The sequence below is a fragment of the Melanostigma gelatinosum genome, assembly GCF_949748355.1.
Source record: "Melanostigma gelatinosum genome assembly, chromosome: 3".
NCBI classification, from domain to species: domain Eukaryota; kingdom Metazoa; phylum Chordata; class Actinopteri; order Perciformes; family Zoarcidae; genus Melanostigma; species Melanostigma gelatinosum.
In genome coordinates, this window is record NC_136636.1 from 12,254,005 (window position 1) to 12,272,230 (window position 18,226).

General features: G+C 41.7%; 2 protein-coding genes across 4 annotated transcripts; one reads left to right on the plus strand and one right to left on the minus strand.

Annotated features, from left to right (window-relative positions):
* The first annotated feature begins 1,024 nt into the window (after positions 1-1,024).
* Positions 1,025-13,464, plus strand: LOC306775116 (transmembrane protein 198-like). Of its 3 annotated transcripts, none has more exons than XM_079265362.1 (5): positions 1,025-1,428; positions 9,763-10,003; positions 10,409-10,984; positions 12,161-12,309; positions 12,461-13,464. In XM_079265362.1, the coding sequence occupies exons 2-5, from the start codon at positions 9,850-9,852 to the stop codon at positions 12,608-12,610; spliced, it is 1,029 nt and encodes a 342-aa protein (XP_079121488.1). In that variant the 5' UTR covers positions 1,025-1,428; positions 9,763-9,849; the 3' UTR covers positions 12,611-13,464. The 3 variants fall into 3 exon arrangements, with proteins under 3 accessions (XP_079121488.1, XP_079121489.1, XP_079121490.1); XM_079265363.1 differs by having other exon boundaries at positions 12,161-12,250; XM_079265364.1 differs by having other exon boundaries at positions 12,161-12,238.
* A 282-nt stretch (positions 13,465-13,746) lies between these two features.
* mmp19 (matrix metallopeptidase 19) lies at positions 13,747-17,647 on the minus strand. The gene is made up of 9 exons (XM_079265902.1): positions 17,498-17,647; positions 17,284-17,369; positions 17,027-17,157; positions 15,822-16,034; positions 15,481-15,726; positions 15,210-15,335; positions 14,898-15,062; positions 14,686-14,813; positions 13,747-14,584 (listed from the first exon to the last, which is right to left on the minus strand). Exons 1-9 carry the CDS (start codon positions 17,582-17,584, stop codon positions 14,354-14,356), a joined length of 1,413 nt encoding a protein of 470 aa, XP_079122028.1. The 5' UTR covers positions 17,585-17,647; the 3' UTR covers positions 13,747-14,353.
* Between the last annotated feature and the right edge of the window lie 579 nt (positions 17,648-18,226).

Here is an 18,226-nt window from a genome sequence, read left to right on the forward strand (position 1 = left end):
TATATGAATACAAAAGAAGAAAATAATGAGTTGGCCTCTAATACATACAACTTCTCTGCATAGTTCATGTCTTTACCACTTTCTAAAAAAGACATCCTTTAAAAAGGATTTAAAATTTGTATTTTACTAATAAATTATGGATCAGATATAAGCCATCTATGAGGATAACTTTGGAGTTGTCAGGCAGTAAAAAATGATCTTAATAGTCCTGTCATTAAAACATGATGGGTGTCATCAAGTCGGCAGTTATGAATGTTAATATGGGATGATTACTGATAAGGGACAAAGGTTTCTCACTTTCTGATAGCCAACAGCAAACATTAGGAAGTCACAAACAAAAGTTAATAATGAGTTTTAATTGTCTGTGTTTTTAGTATGTGATTCCATGGAAAGCTGTATCGATAGCTACTGAGTGGATTAACCTGGTGAAATTAAGTCAATTTAGTGGAATCACTCTGTAAACAAAACCTGGCAACCCAAAATGTTTTCATGTCGGTTTTTGCCCTATAACACATTAATAGTTATTATTAAAGCCATTCATTACAATTATGAACCCTTTACAAATGGTGCTTTATTAAAAAGTGCCACTGTTAGCTCTAGCACTTTCAGCTAATCCTTAATTAAAGACAAACAGCTGTAGTTTAGCCAGTGTGGGAAAAGATTACGTTGTTGTCATATGGGGAGTGTGTGGGGGGGGTAAAACACAAGGTTAACAGTGTGGTGTAGATGTACTTCTGTGACCCCTATCAGTTCATTATTATGTATTCTGATAAACCCCGTTAATTGAGTGAGTTACTCACAGGAGCTCAGGTAAAGCTGGCTCATTAAAGCTCGGGCCTCGTCTGTGGCCCCCCCTCCCCTCCCCCCTCCCCCCTCCCCCGTCACCCCTCCCCGCCCCCCGGGCTCTTCCAACGGCCCAACTACCGACGCTGGATGGAGATAGAAAGGGGGATTGCCTTGGAGCGAACAACTTTTTCTCCTTTTGTTTTTTTTAAGTGCCGTTTAGTTCAGCGGGGAGAGGGGAGGTGTGTGAGGGAGGATCGGTAAGAGTTTCCAGAGAAGAAGGGTCGGAAGTAGCTTGGTTGTGGAGTCACAGACGGGAACTCCAACGGTTAATTTGGATACAAAGTTGTGTGACTGACTGAGGCACCGCGGAGAATGTAAACGAACCAACCGTCCTCAGATCAGATCCACTGCGGTCACAGCTAGCTTGGCGTTTTTGAAACGTTTCCACGAGGCAGGGGTAGGAACAGAAAAACGATGCCGTTGTTCTCGGTTTAGTGCAGCCCGTGAGTTTAAAAAGAGCCTGCGGAGAAGTTGAGAGAAAACCGGTTTTCCCTGGTACCCTGCCGCCGCTTTTGTGTTCGTGAATGGTGCGGTGTTTTTCCTGTTTGACACGGCCAACTGTGCAACACACAAGACTCATCGGTAAGTTTTTAAAATCACTTTCATTAAAAAATATGATTATTTTGTGTTGCAAATGTCTAATTACTCAATTAGACGGCTCTTCGTTTTTAAACCCCGGTGATTGGCTGTCTGTTTCTTTAGCTCTCTGCTCGTGGGACGTTTGAATTCAGTTAACTCCGGTGTAATCTAGGAAACAATAGCCGCCCACTGTACCTCATTACCGATGATGAATGATAATAGCTGAGTGATGGCCCCTCAGATCCTGACTGATCAGCTGATAATGTTTGTAATAACATGTAGCGAAGCTGGCTGCTAACCCTTTTAAAAACATTTCTACACTTGAGGCTCATAATGCTATTTATCCTGAATCCAGACATAATGATCCAGCATAATCAAGGCTTTATCGGTGTGCACTGAACCTTACATTTCGACCAAAAATCCTCAACTAACCCAGAGTTGTCAGTCAGTACTGATTACAGCACAGTACTGACTGACAACTCTGGGGTTTAACTTAGTTCTGTGGTAGTTGTGCTGGTGGAAGATGGTAAGTGGCTTGCAGCTCTAAACAAAAATTAATAATCAATACATCATTTATTTACACCTAGTTATACGTTATTTATAACAACAGATTGTTTGACAAGTCTGGACACTTGGAGGAATAGAACCTGTATTTATTTATAATGCCCGTAGTGCCTATATGTATATGTATATGTATATGTATATGTATATGTATATGTATATGTATAGCTATAGGGACATCCTTCCTCTTGGGAGGCGAACATGTCATGTGCCTTCTGGCCCACGTAGCGTGCAAGAAGCCCTGTGGTTCTGCTGTGTGATCCAGGGTGGGAGTGCCCGTGGGGGTTTTTGGGCTGTGTGATGATAGCCTACAGGTCCTGTCTTTACTGGGGAGTGCAGTCTGTAGTTGCATCCCCCCCCTCCCTCCCCTCCCCCCATCATCTACTCGACCTACTCTGTCAGCCTGCACCAGATGGTTTTGTCCCTTTGAAAAAAGGCAGAGAGGAAACCCTTCCCTGCTTTGAGGAAAGAGAGAAGGCAGGAAAGGAGGCATGAAGAGCAGGGTTAGACTGCACATGTTGTTTTTCATGGTGCCTTTTAATTAGCACGGACACAATGGTGTCATTTTTTGACTTGTATTTGGTATCAAAATGTGTTAACAGCATGCTCATATCTCTTATCCTCAGCGATTAAAAACACATCAACGGTATTGAAACGTTGCATTTCCGGAGAGCGTTGTTGGGGAGTGAGAACAGCTAACCCGCACAGCAAAGCAGGAATTCCCTTTTTATGAGAACAAACTTCAATTTAAAGTTTGGCAAATGTGTTTGGATGTGCTTTCTTCTTTAAACACAAGCAGTCTTTCCCCCCCTTAAGACAACAGGGCCATAGGAGAAGGCTTATTCTTCTTATTACGGTATTGGCTTGCTGGCTCTCGCTGTGTCTTCCGTTCCAAACTGTAGATAGCTGCATTGGTAAACTCTATGTTTTGTAATATGAAGTAAAAAATAAAGTAAACAATTCATACTTGTTAGTGTACATTATGAAATAAATTGCTTTGGCTAAAGCTGTCTGAGAGCCCATATTAGAAATTTGGGGAACTTCTAGTTTTACTTTTAGCTGTTGTGCCAGCTGAAAAAGATGAACTTTTTGTTTATATTTCTATGTTTCCCAGTACTTTAAAACACAAGTATTACTCAACAACAGGTCAATCATAATTATTTCGGTGAGTCTACCTCACAAGTCTTCAGAATTGTTGGGTTAGCACTCCAGCTGTGTCAGGCCACATGTTCAAGCCTCCCTCATCCGTCTTTATGCTGCACATGGGAATATATATGAGGAATGACTCCAAGCCTGTCATGGTAAATAAGAGCTCATTAAGGAAGAGCTGTGCTGTATAAGACAAAGACTCATTGCTGTGGTTCATCTTGTATGGAGACTGCTGTGCTTTCTCTTCTTGGAAAGTGCATCAATTATTTTTTTTGTGTCCTTGTTGTTTTTAATGTGGTAAAAGGTAGCTAATTCAATACATTTTTTTAATTACCCAACCAAAGGTGTAATTGCTAATATCAGAAAATGCAATCAATGCAGTTTTTCGGTGTTAATAAACTAAAGAGGCCTAACTGAACATGGCTGAGCAGCAGTTTGATGTTAGTCTTATGGACGAGGGATCCCTGGGTGCAAGAAAAGACCCATTGTCACATGGAAACCACATACAAACTGATACCAGTTATTTTGAAACATCCACCCATGTGCTACTTATAGCACTTAAACATTGGTTATAGTTAAGACATGAGCGGGGCATTGGCATTGGCTTGGAAAATGAAGGACGCACATGATATTTTAGGCTCGTGAGATCGCTGTAGGAGGTACAATTATTGTCGAGCGGAATTTGACAAAGAGGGTTAAATGGCTGCTCTAAATGATAGAGCTGCAGACATATAGGCACTGCATGGAGGTCTGGACTGCTGACTCCCCTTTCTGCCCCTAGCAAACCTATCTACACAGTATCATAACTCAATAAGTGGCCTATTTGATTTACTTTGGCAGTCTGCTTCAGTCTTGCAAATAAACTCCCTTTGAAAAGAGATAAAAACACATGTTTGATAAGAAATAAACAAAGATTCAATAGACGCCACAATAACATCATTATTCCCCAGCTCGACTTCATACAGAACACAACTTGAACTGGTAAAGCGTTGGTGTCTTGCTCAGGGACACTGGTGCTCTACACTAGCCATAGTGTTCATCAGAAGCATATATTATCTCATACACAGTGCCACACTGTCATGCGTTCACTAACATATGGACATCAGACTCCGCCGCACCGCCTACTAAATTCTGCTCTCTACCACAAACCCGAATAGAGTGTTGTGCAACTGCCCCTCCTCACTGCACACACTGTACGCTCCTTCCTCTGCTGCTGGATCACAACTTACTGCAGCAGAGTGTTTACTTGGTGTATGGATATTAGTCCTATGTTAATGACCCTGTGTATTTCTGATGTACAGTATACATTCATGCAACCATCGACATGTCACTCTTCAAAAGGCTACTTATTGTGTTTTTGATCTCTATAAGTAGCTCTCTGCATTTTTATGTTGAAAGGCCTCTATTGTTTAGACTAAAGTCAGGCATGAGGCTGAGAGATTATGAGGGGAAAATAAGTTAGATACTAATGAAATACTGCCACAAGTGCCCGTTATTGTGGCCCATGGCCAGAAGCCTATTTGGCAGTGAGAATTATGAACATGATCTTTATTTTGAAATAGGAGACTTCAGTTAAGGTCGTACAACTGCCAGTGGGATTGTGACTGATGTCAGTCACTTGGGCTGCTGCCAACTGTGTCTCTATGAAGCTATTAAGTGCATTCAAATATTGCAAAATGGTGTGCATTTCCAAAACTCTGGGCGGTGATCAAGATGTTGGAATTCTAAAATGGAGTTGGTTGGTTGAACTGAGTCAGCTTTGGGAGGCAAGTCATTTTGCATCAAATTCACAGTTTTGGAAACTGTAGTCACAAATATGTGGATTGTGAGGAGTAAAGTAGAAACATATTTTGTTGGCTCAAGTTGAGGTACCAAATATCCATCGCAATACTCTAGTGTTATAGCTTGTATTTATTTATTTGTGTGTGTTTGAGTTGTGAAGTTTATAGCTGTAATGAAGTGTGAGTGGGGAAGGATAAATCTGAACAGGAATGTGACAGTAGAGGCTTGTGGCACTGGCAGGTATATGTCAATATAAAGTCTGCATAGATGTCTTCATTTGTGCACATTCGTGATCAGTCCATCATTTGGGTTTGAATATGGCTGCATGGAGCTCAGACTGAGCATATATCAACATTAAATTACAAAACCTCTGAGCATGAGACGTCTGGAAAAAAATTGAAACTAACTATCATGTGGTGCTTTGTTCATTATACAAGTCGTTACAGCACACCAAGCACAAACTCTGTGCTGAAATAGTTTCAATCACGTAAGCAGAGATACAATGGCAAGTGTTATGTGTAGATTAGCCTGCGAGCCAGACAGATTACACGCTTGTTTTCATCATATTGCAAGGTTTCTGTTTCCTAAGACGACCAAATTGCTCCAGTTGTTTGTATTGACAATGCTAACTTTCGTAGCAGTGCAGATCCCGAGGTAGCTGCGTTGTGTTTCCCAGATTCCCATTTGAAATCAGGCAGTGATGTTGTTGAGGTGAAGTGATGTTTTAGTGTTGGTGGTCCAACGTTCCTATCTGCACTGTGTCACAGACACAAGGGTCAGTTCCTGCTGAAAGCTGATGTTCCACTTCCTCATCTCGTCCTGAGCTTCCTGCTGTGGAGAGACAGGAAGCTCAATGGCGGCCGACATGATGTCTTGCTCAATATGACTCTGAGTGAAAGCAGATGTTATTGGGATGACGAGCATACATTTATCCACGTTATCCAGTTTTATGCTTAGCACAATATGGCATGAGCCCCACCGTGACAGTTGATGGTTCCTGTTGTCTAGACCCGATCAGTCTTTCAGCTGGTTGGGGTTTTCGGCTGAAGGTGCCATAATTTATGGCTGCAACTGCAGAGCGCAGACAAGGGTGCATCGCACACCCTTGGTGGAGTCTTCCAAGTGAAGTTGTCAGACAGCCAGGTCATAAAACTACAGGTTTTTTAGCTTCTCAGCTGTGGTCGTCAAATTGGAGGAGCACTTGCAGATTCCTAGGGTGTGATCACACACACACACACACCCCTTGATTAAACACACCCAAATTAGCTATGTGGGGAACTTGTAGTCGGCCCTGCCTGTTCCTCAGCAGCTGAGCACTCACATCTGTGCTGCTCAGCCCCCTGCAGTGTTTGTTCAGGGGGTGTATACTCTTGGGCTCAAAGCAACATAATATTCCAATAGCTCATCTGAAGCCGAAGCTTACTGTGTGTCAATGCACTGTTCCCACTGCTATACTGTAAGTGATACTTCTGGAGGCCATTATGTGTGCTTTTTTTTCTAGTCTTGCCATTGGAGTCCAAGTAAATGCAGAGTTGACACTTTTCAAACCTCTACTGGTCAAGCTAATCCATGCTGGAAATCAAATACTCGCCAAACTTTTACGCCCCGATCGACCGGTGAGCCGATCCATCACCTATTCAATGAATTTCCATATTTGTTGTGTACCGACATTAATGATCCCAAGAGGATAAATCCGTCTGACTTTGGTAATTCTCTGACTTTTAGTGCCATCATGAAGTTTTTATGGATTGTCATGAAATTTACTACTGGAATTAAAGGTCCCTCAAGGATAACTGTGTTGATCCTCTGACTTTTCATCTAACGCTGTCACTTGATCTAACTTTGAATATTGTCCAATCCTTTGCTTTATGACCAACAACCTTAAAAAATGAATGATATTCCCACCCGCCTGAGCTGTACTTTGTGTTTAGCTCTAATTAGGAAATTTCCGCATTCCAAGAGGTTAAACTTAGATGGTGAACCTGGTAAATATTGCTTCAGCATGTTAGCATTATTCCTGTGAGCATGTTAGCATGCTGATGCTAGCATCTAGCGACAGCTAAGTTAGTAGTAGCCTCACAGAGCTGCTAGCATGGCTGTAGACTCTTAGTCTTGTTGACTTGTATTGTATTTGTTGCCAGGCAACTTTAGCTTGTCGAAAATTCAGCTAGGAGGAAGCATTGGGAGGTTTAGGGGGCTCCAGTGAGCTCAGTCATTAAGACAGATAGCTCTGTTTCTAGTTAGGTACCCCTCCCTTCATCACTCACCAGCCCTCTGAAAGGCAAATACTTGGCACCCATCTTACAGCAAACACACAGGATCTACCAATCTCCTTGGTGCTCTCAACCATCTTCATGCCGTCTGCATGGTTTCCTCTGAGTGCCACTGGAGGTCACAGCATGGGCCTCAGAGTCTTTGTTTTGCCCCATAATGGCTCTATTCTCCCACAGCAGCAAGAACTTCCAAGCCTGCTAGACATAGGACACCATTGTGCATCATGGAGGGGTAATATGAGCAAAGGCGTGCAGAGACATGGATGTGCGTGTTAAGTTAATTACTGTTAAAATGGTGTTGAAATATTAAATAGTTCACACATAGTGCACCCATTACTGGTAAACCCCCCAAAAAAGGGTTTTACCATTTGCAATATATTTAACAATAACCAAATATGTGGAAAAAAGGGAGGAGACTGGACTAGTATTTTCTAATAGCGCTGATTACTTATTATCATGATTTAACTCAATGTAATAAGCCGACCACCAAAAATGAATTCAGAGTCCGGGCTGGCTCAGAGGAAGTTGTGGGAAAATCTTGTGAGTGTCCACTAACACCCTGATGAAGGCCACAAGCCAAAACGTGTTGGTCTTACAATAAAGTTGTTCTATATAAACTACAATTGTTGCTTGTCTACAAACTTTGACTTCAGACTGTGCTATAACCCACCGCTCTGCTTCAATCGTGTTCCATTACAGCAATTACTGTGAAACTACTGTCTAATGTGATGTGTTACTATTTTATCCACCTCAAAAATGTTGGTACAAAGCTGTATTCAAATTTGACATGCTGCATGTTGATTACAAGAGACATTAAATTACTCTTTTTGTGATAAATAATCATTCTTGAAGATAAAACTACAGAATAATTATATTAGCTTGAAATGTACCTTTTTTCACTTCAGTGGTGTAGATTAAGTTACTTCGCCAATCTATCACAAAACATACACTACACATTTGGATTTTACCCGAGTGTCTTAAAACCCTTATAGATATGGTAGGAAACATAATAACACAGAAATAAACACAGAAATCCCCACAGACAGCTGTCATATTCAAACCCTTCTTCCTACAGTGCTGCCCAGCATGTGTGTAGTTTTATATGATCCTACAAAAGAGTTCTTTCTTTCAATTTGTCTTGGGTTGATGTGAAGATTATAGTCTTTATTGTATACAGAGATCTTTCCAGCTGTGCTTGTTTTGTTTTCAAAAGTTAGAGAAGAGGATAGTTGCCGAAAAAATGAGCGTGACTAAAGAAGAAAAGACTACGTAAAGTAATGCATAGGCAGGACATACAAATGACCCTGTGTCTGAGAAAAAGGCAAAACAAATTAGGCATATTTCAGTGGAAAAGATGAATTCGATTTTAGACGGGGGGAGTTCCAGTTAAAGCAGTGGAAATGGATAGACAGGGCTGAAAGCGAAATATCTGGCAAATAGTAAGGAATAAAGGCAGGAGTCCTGTTCCTGACTGTTTGTCTCAAGTAGAAAACGTGAGTGAGCTGTAATCGGATCTCAGCTGTGATGAGATCATACAGGAGGCCTGCCAGCAGCCTCAGAAAGAGCAGTCCACCCATAAGCCTTTAGCCCCACTGCAGCCCTCTGTGGCTCTCTACAGGCCTGCCAGCTTAAATATCACATATCAATTTTCAAGAGTACTAGTTGTTCCTTGAAATTACAGAGGTGAAATGAGACAGAACTACGAAAACATGTTTTAAAGCACTGGTCTGCACACAATTTGATATAGAAACGTGGGCTTCATGCCATTAATGTATAAGCTTGTCAAGTGAAAACCCCGTATCACCAAATCTGATGATGTTTAGTGAATCTTTTGGAACCGACGGATTACATGTTTCATGATGAATTGAGAAAATGTTCCAACTTCTTATCCTAAATAAACCGTTTCAGAGCTGAAAACACAGTTGTTCCTAACAAATGAAAAGTCAACAATTTGGAAATGCATGATTTTCACAGGAGGGTAACATCTTCTGCTCTGCATTGACATAGATACTGTGTCCACTAGTTGTTATCATAATAAATGTATCAAATAACTGTATGTGTGTCTATGTTTAATAAGCAAGGGTGCCACGTAGGACAAAATCATAAAAAAGCAAATTCAGCATGAAACCAAAGTTGCCAAATTCCTTACAAAACACATTGCTCGATGTCTCTTTCCATTTAATTAAACAGTTAAAGTTAGATTTTTTTTAAATTGTGTTAGAATCTGATAAAGTAAATCCAATTACTCTTCTCAGATGACCCACCACTTGAAACTGTCAGAGTTCATGACCCTAATGCTTGAGGGGGAACAGAGATAAGGGCCGGGGGTCCGGCTCATGGATTATAGTGAGTGAATGAGTTGCTTGTGTAATTGCTCGTACAGGATTGAGTTGCATAGCTTTGTGTGTTGAGTCTATGACAGCTGCACATACAGTGAAGCTACGAAGAAGTCACAGTTGACCTGAAGATTTCACACTTCACATTTACGCCTGGAGTACTTTAGTTTTTCAGTGTTGATCGCACACTCTCTTTATTCTGTCCTAATCCATCAACATTTCCTCTCCTCTTACAGTCACCAGACCTGCTCAGATGGGGTTGAGATAACGCCACCAGAAGTTCCACCCTTGTGCCGAACTCGAGCCTCCCGCATTCACCCAGAATGGCAGATCCCACCGGGCCGAGCTCCGAAGGGGCCGGGTCAGGCACGGCCGAGGTCGACGCCTGCAGTTTGGAGATAGAGAGGAAGTATGATGTCATCCCCGCCGTCATCTGCTCCATGTGTTGCCTGTTTGGCGTCATCTACTGCTTCTTTGGTGAGGATCCCTGCCGGCTCACAGACCTTGAAATCAATGAAAGCTAAAACTGAATGTTTCTGGAATTACTGAACTAGAGTTGCTCAGATATTGATACCAGTATTGGAAATGCCTCAGATACAGCCTAAAATACTGGATTGGGTATCGGCGAGTATGCGATATTGGGTTGTTATGTCACTTGCATATTGCGCGTGTGCAACTCTCAACAATCATTGTAATCACTTGTAATTTGCTCCATAGTGCAGCCTTTAAATATATCAAATCAAGTTGGCTAAACCTGCACTTTTACTTGATTTGACACAAAAACACTCTGGTTGTAGCTGTTGTACCTTGTGTACATTATATTCATATAAAAAGGATAACTGTGTTCCTCACTGTAGATCTCTCCTGTCTCTCCTCTTCTAGGTTACCGCTGTTTCAAGGCTGTCATGTTCCTTTCCGGTCTGATGTTTGGCTCCGTCATCATTTTCTTGCTGTGTCACAAGGAGCATGTGTTGGACACCCAGCTGAGCGTGGAGGCCAGTGCGGGTATCGGCCTCGGTATCGGCCTGCTGTGCGGTCTGGTCACTATGCTGGTGCGAAGCGTCGGCCTCTTCATGACCGGCCTGCTGCTGGGCCTCCTCCTGGCTCTTGCCGCCCTACTGGTCACTCAGCAGTTCTACACTCCAACCACAGTCTGGGTCCCACTGGGTTCACTTCTGGGAGCGGGCATGCTGTTTGCTGTGCTGACACTGCAGTGGCAAAAGCTCTTCACCATGCTCTCCACGGCTGTGTTCGGGGCAGCTATTATGACAGTGTGCGCTGATTACTTTGTGGAGATGCTGGTTTTGGCCACGCATGTGTATGAATGCTTGCGCCTCACACCCGGGCCACCTCTCTGCTGGTACAGCTGGGTCATTCTGGGCATCTGGCCCGCCCTCAGCCTCATAGGAGTACTGGTCCAGTGGAAACTGACGGATGATAGCTTCTCACACACTGAAGGTAAGGAGGAAATATCATGACCCTTTGAGTGCTGTTGTAGGGGCGATTTAGGGACCATATTCATCCAACTTCTAAGAATTCAGGCGTAGCGGCAATTAGCACCTGGGCTGTGCAGCGGTGTGGGAGTGTCACTTAAATGGCCAATTTGTGACATCAATTGTTTTCAAGCCTGACAGCGTTGCTTCTGCTGCTTTGTTGCTGCCAGCCATTCAAAATGGCCAGAATGTTTCATTTCATTCTAAATGTAATTTATAGACGGGTCGGGTTGGTTACCGACATAGAGACCGCACACTGAGGAGAGTCCGCCTTGATTAACAGTCGCACCAGGAAAAGGGGGCTCCGTCACTCCCCACAGAGAGAGAGGCAGCAAGTACTAAGTTCACAGCTTTGGGAAGCGAAGTCTGGGTTAGGGGTGATGTAAAGCTAGCTGACACCGCCTGAACCGCCACATGATTATTTTATGGCATACTATACTATACTATGACTTTTTTGACATTTTTATGAGATATATATATATATATGATCTATTCTAATCTATACTTTTGTTTTTACTCTTTTATGACATACAATACTTTTTATTTTGTTGACATTTTTAAGACATAATACTTTTACATCTTTAATGACGTTCTATACAATTACTTTGTCATCCCTTTTTAAGACATTTTTAATGGTATTTTTATGATATTCTGTACTGTGCCTTTTTTTACATACTATATTATGACTTTTTTAATGACTTTTATGGCATTCTATACCATAACTTGTTTTTACACACTGTACCATGACTTTTTATGTCTTCGCGCCATCGAAAGCATGGTATTTAGTTTGCAAGTTGTTCCTCTATCTTACCTTGATGGAATGTTTTTTTAATTTGACACAAAGGTCGACTTGGACTGAAGGATGAACCGATTAGATTTTAGGTTGTCAAAGGTAGCTGTGACCACACAGCTGTCCCATTCTTGTGGTGGAATTAAGTTTTATCTGGTACAAAAATCTACTTTGACTCAAGGATGAACTGGTTAGTAATGGTTGTAAAAGGTTATGGTCAATGTAACCTCAAAACACCGTTTTGGCCATAACTCAAGAATTCATACGCTGAGTATGACAATTTCATTAAAATGTCTCATGTCTAATTCTAGCTTCATGAAGCTGCCTTTGAATTTTCTCTTCTCCTTGTAGTCGTTATCAGTCGGAGACAGAAGAGAGTCCAGCTGATGCGAATTCGAGAGAAGGACGCCAAGAAGCGACAGCAGGCAGGTGGGCAGGAAGGCACGTACCGCCGTAAACCCACCCCAGTGAAACGTTACGCTGGGGATCTACTGGCACCGGTCAGTGTCACCCAACATGGCGTGTGCTGTAGATGCTGATTATTGTGGTTTTATGGCATCAGTTATACCAGTGAGCCTAACAAATCCTTGTCAAGTTTACACCCCCGTTTTTGTGTACCTGACTCATCTCCCCATGTGTTGTTCTTCTTAGAGCTACCTGCAAAGTCTGCGGGACAGACAGATGGGCACAGGCACTTCCCTTAGCAGCCTGGGCACTGCCAACCACACCATGATCGACTTGGACTATGACACCGGGTCCACCGCGCCCCTTACAGCTACAACCCCAGTCATCAGGGTCTGAGCAAAAGGGACTACCTAGAGCTCTCTGGTTCTCCAACTTTGTCTTCCTAACATAGAGTAGAAGCAACAAACTGATACCCTCAGCTGAAGGTTTATTGTGCCCTTAAATTGGTTTGGAGAAAGAGGATTGTTTGGTAAAAGAGAATGCTGCTTTTTGGGGAGGGGTGAGAGGTGTCACCTGTTTGGTGAAAGCTATAATATAACCACTACAACTACTGTGTCTCTCAGAGAAACACTTAAAAACAGATACTAACAAAGTAAGGTCCTCCATTTTTTTCATGATGTATTAAATACATAAATAGCAAGTACGAGCCTCAAAAACTGTTGTATATCTGTTATGGTAGTGAAGTGACGAAGCAATTTGTTTTACATTACATGTACTGTACTTAAAAAGTTAGTCATTGCCATGAAGTGTTGTTATTACCTGTCGTACCTGTTTAACTGTGTGCTCGTAGGATTTGTGAACGTTTCTCATTAAAATGACTGTGTATGTGTTTAAATGGAGTTTGGTTTGGTGAGAGAGTAAAATATGACGGGTGGATACATGTATGACAAAGTGAAGCAAAACAAAACGGTGCAAAAAGAAATACTTTGTACATCCCGTCAGAATAGAGTAGGTGAAGAATTTAGACTGTTGTGTATGCTTGTGGAGTGAACTTTTTACGAGTTAATTTATATATTGACCAAGTACATGATAGGGTTAAAAAAGGACAAAAAAACAAAGCATGTTTGTTGTTAATTTGTAGATTTTTAAAGAATTATCCATTGTGATGTTTGAATTTTGCAGGGACAATGCACTTGTTTCCTGAATCTGTACATACCTGTTGATAGAAATTGCAAAGATAAATAAATGTGTTTCATACAAAAACTGTTTTCACTCCTTGATTGAGTCAGATTAATTGCACTGTTGGTCTCTTAGCAACACTGGCAGCAATCCTCACCAGGCTTTTCATGGGCAATAAATAGGTCATGGGGAGGATTTCCTACTCGGTAACTGGTTGGGGTTGTCATGGCGCCTCCAAAGTTAGTTTTTTTGCAGACAACACAATGCAGGACCGACTGGCATTTCATCATAATGAACATTAAATTTAATTGTTTCATTTTATAAAATCTTACATTTGAACTTGAAAAAACCTGGACACATATCTATGACACATGATTTCTCACAGACTAGCGTGAGTCATGAGATAATGGAATTTTGGCACATTTGCAGAAATGTTTTTATTATTGTGCACTGTCCTGTTCAAATAAACCAATGAATAAATAAGTGTTTAGTAACATTTTATTGTTTAAGAACACTGAACAAACTTTTAAAAGAGCTGCATGATTGGTTAAAAACAGAGTGCCTGAACAGGAAGTGCACACTCCCATCATATTTCATCTGACTGAAAGTATTAACACACATAACCCAACACATATGTTTGAGAGAAAAACAGAAGGCCGCCCTTGATTTCTCCATGAGATCATACGAAAGCTTACATAATTCTCAAAGTCACAAAAACACACATATGTGCTCAACGAGTAAGCCTCACAAAAACCTGCCTGCCACAGAGGAGTACTTTGGTTAAAATCAGATCCAGTGAAATAAAATCAATTCCCACACTATTTCTGTTCTTTTTTTTTTCATGGTAGATAAAATGTACAATCACTGCTGTTGAGGTTGCCTGGTTGTCAATGCCTCTGGAATGGAACCAGCACCCTGCGGTGGACCTCTTGAGCCATGCTGCCCCCTGATGGTTGGCCCCTAGCATCGCATCCAGCGCTCCCTCTTGCTCAGTGGGTATCCTCTGTCGACCCTCAGCAGCTTATTCACACGCCAGTACTCATCTCCCTTAAAGAAGAAGATGTTGCCGTTGGTCCAGGTGAAGGCTGCATCCGGACCGGACGGCACTCCAGTGAAGAGCATAGAGAGCGGTTTGGGGTAGAGACTTAAGTCCGTGTACTTCAACTCATCCCACTGCCAGTGTTCTGAACCCTACACAGACAGACAGCAAAGAGAAAACAACTAAATATTTCTGCAAGAAGAATATCCGAGGACTCACTGACATGTTTAAATGCCGCCACATGTTTTGATACCTTGATGAAGACCAACTTCTTGTTCATCTCCAGGTAAAGGGCTGCATCAATATTAGGAGGGATTCGTTTGACCTCTTTGGGGTAGCCGTAGTCCAGCACGAACATGGTATACCTCCACACTTTATTGCCTGGGACCAGAAACAGTATAAATAGTCACACACTCACAGCTGGAGAACAGAAGAGCGCATGACAGAAGTATTGGACAACTGTACCTTTAAAAAAGTATGTCTTGTTGGTTCTTTGAGAGTACACGACAGCGTTCAGGTTTCCAGGGAGGGCCCTCCACAGACTGCCAATCTTTATCGGTGTGTTGTGTCCCAGATCAGAGATCGTCCAGACGTAATCACCGCTGAAAGCAAAGGTTTTCCTCCATGGACCTGATGAAACAACCAGAGACGTACTCTGTGACACATTTTGTGATCCTGCTGTCGGACTAGAAAAGTGTTCAGGTAAAGTCAGGCTACAATGCACACAGGTGGGGCTGCTACTGTAAATACTCCAGCAACAGCTAATCTGTAACTTACCTAACATGATGGCATCCAGTGTGGCAGTGCAGGGGTCAGGGAGGTTCTCAGTATCATGGCTGCTTTCTGTGGGAAACAGACTGTCTGGAGGTGTCGGACTGGCTAAAGTGCGGGTGATGCGTTTACCTATAAAACAAAGAAAGTGTTAGGATGTATGCTTTCCTTACTTTGACATAAAACACAGTGACTCAAAGTGTCAGGTTGAGTCGCAGGTACTGATACAAAATTGACAGCTCTGATCTAGTCCAGTGGGCCCTCTTCATGCACTCACCGTATAACATCTGGATGCCTCTCATATCATCTGTATGCAGCCTAAAGTTGGCACGGTAACCACCGTAGACTGGAGCCATCAGAGCGCTTCTGAACTGAGAGTGGCCCAGGCCGAGGGCGTGGCCAATTTCATGGGCAGCCACAATACGCAGATTAGTACCATAATATGCTCCCTCAGTCCAGAACTCATCCTCGTCAAAATGGACAATACCAGATTCTGGTGACTCAGCATGGGCGAGTACATGACCTGCAGGTGGTACAAATAAACAATTCAGGTTTGTGTTTCAGAGGATAGTAGGCCCAATAGGAGCTATATCTATATATCTAAATAAAAAAACTGACCACGGCCATCAAATGGGGTGGCGCAGAAGCCGTCTTTCTTATGAAATGAGATCTTGATGTCTGCTCTGCCATAGTCGACTTCTCGGAAGGTCAAAGCAGCCACATCACTCCAGTACTTGAAGGCAGAGAGGACGGCCATCTTCACCTCTACCTCCTTCATGTCAGGTGTGTAGTTGTAGATGCGGTAGGTCAGACTCCTCTTTCTCCAACGACCTGTAAGAGAAGAATCCTTCTTTATGACATACTATACGATGACATTTTGTTGTTCTGATGACATAATAAAAACCATGAATATTTATGACTTTTTAAAAATGTATACCTGTCATATCTGTCAAAATACTTTACAATACACTTTTCCTGACTCCTGTATACTTTGACGTTTTCTGACTTTGTATTCTGTTTTGACTATAACATGACGTTTTTAAAAATAAATACTATAAAGTTTTTTAATGTATATTTGGACATGCCATACTATGATTTTAATGAGATACTATGGTATGATACATTATGACTTTTTATCATATATTATAATATGACTGCATAAATATACATAGCATAATATACCGGCACTATGAATTTTAGACATTTTAATGACATACTGTACTATGACAATATATGACATATTATGCTGCATACAATAATATACTGTACTCTTTTTTCAACTATGATGTTTTATGACATTTTAATGTCGTACGATACTTTTTGGAACTATGATGACATACTTTACTGTGACTTTTTTGACATTTTAATTACACACCGTATTATTACTTTTTATGATTTAATGGCATAATATAACTTTTAAATAATTTAATGACATACTGTACCATGAATATTTCATGACATACTATAGTATGAGTTTTTATGACATTTTAATATACTGTACGACATTTTCATAACATACCACGTTATGACATTTGATGCACTATACACTGACCTGTTTATTACATTTATATGACATTCTATACTATGATAGTTTTTACATTTTATTGAAATACTATGTTGACTTTTTTGAAATTTGAATATCATACTGACTTTCTTTTCCGAATGTCATTATATTGATACATGACACTTTGTGACAACATGGCCCACAGATGTCAAAGTTAGAGCTACCAACATTTGTAACATTGTTTACACTGGTGCCCAATTTATTGAACCCTGTGCTGTTTAAAAAGTTAACAGATCTAAAGCTTATTTTCGTGACTCACCCATCACTCTGTATTTGTGATATTTCTTGTTGAAGGGGTCTTCCATGCCACATCGCGGCTGTCTCATCAGTTCCACAGTAGCTTCATCTAGTTCTCCAGTAGGTGGCAGATCATTCACACCCTGGAAAACCCTGGAGACAAGAAGTGATCAAACATCTGCAAATTGAGGGCTGCTCGCATCCTCCTTCACTGCATCAGGGATATTAACTTATAGTAGCGATGCATGTTTCCCCTGAACCAGCATTAGTCTATTTTACCTGAGAGCTTCAATGACCTCTTCCAGGTAATGAGGGTCCTGTGGATCAGCAGGGTCATTCAGGTATCCATACTGCCTCAAATAGGCCTGTGAAGCAGAGGCAGACAATAAGGCTCACTGAAAAGAATACTGTTAATGTATTAAGCGTGCATATATTGCTGTTGTCATGACTAAAATTGTGAATGTATGTTTTAAAATGTACAAAGCACCTTTACCTTTGCTTCATGTAATTCTGTCCATTGCACCACAGCACAAGCTCCTCTGAGGTTGAGCAGCAGCAGCAGCAGCCATGTGTAATCCATATTCAAGTTCTCAATAATCCAGGGCTGATGTTCAGAGACTGAGAGGTGCACAGTTCCACAACAGACTGTTTGTTCTCAGAGTGCTCCAGCAGTTTTTAACTCAGCCCGGCGCATGAGTCAGCCCTGTGGCTGCGATGATCCATCCCTGAAGAATGAGGATTACAAGAAGCCAGATGATCTCCGGCCAACATGTCTGCTGTTGAATTGTTCAGCTGTTCAGAGAGGACGCAGAGCTGCAGCAGTGAGTTACACACTCTACCAGTTTAGAGGGTCAAGGTATAGTGTTTGACTCTATGAAAAGAGGCCAATCACCCTGAACAACACTATCACGATAACAATCACATATTCTTCCCTCGGGGTCAATGCCCTCTTGTTGATTCCCTGTCGTTACAGCAGTGTCTGTCCTACAGGTACGTATTACGGTTTAATTATGGGCCTCCATTTCCACATTCTTGTTGTCCCCACACCTATCTGAGAGAAATTCACCATTAGACCCATCGATGCAGACATGTAATCAGATATACAAAATATCTGGTATGCTGTTACATGTTGACAGCAACAATATTTCCTTTAAATGTGGTCTGAAATGTTTTAAGGCAAGAGTCCAGGTTTCAAATGCAAATTGTCACCTCACCACCAAAA

Bases quoted from the DNA above. Each gene is read 5' to 3' on its own strand.
- LOC306775116 (XM_079265362.1), top strand. From the start codon at position 9,850: ATGGCAGATCCCACCGGGCCGAGCTCCGAAGGGGCCGGGTCAGGCACG. The intron at 10,004-10,408 runs GTGAGGATCCCT...CTCCTCTTCTAG, and splicing joins CGTCATCTACTGCTTCTTTG to GTTACCGCTGTTTCAAGGCT. The intron at 10,985-12,160 runs GTAAGGAGGAAA...TTCTCCTTGTAG, and splicing joins TAGCTTCTCACACACTGAAG to TCGTTATCAGTCGGAGACAG.
- mmp19 (XM_079265902.1), bottom strand. From the start codon at position 17,584: ATGGATTACACATGGCTGCTGCTGCTGCTGCTCAACCTCAGAGGAGCT. The intron at 17,158-17,283 runs GTAAAATAGACT...TCTTGTCTCCAG, and splicing joins GAGGTCATTGAAGCTCTCAG to GGTTTTCCAGGGTGTGAATG. The intron at 16,035-17,026 runs GTGAGTCACGAA...CTTCTCTTACAG, and splicing joins TCACAAATACAGAGTGATGG to GTCGTTGGAGAAAGAGGAGT.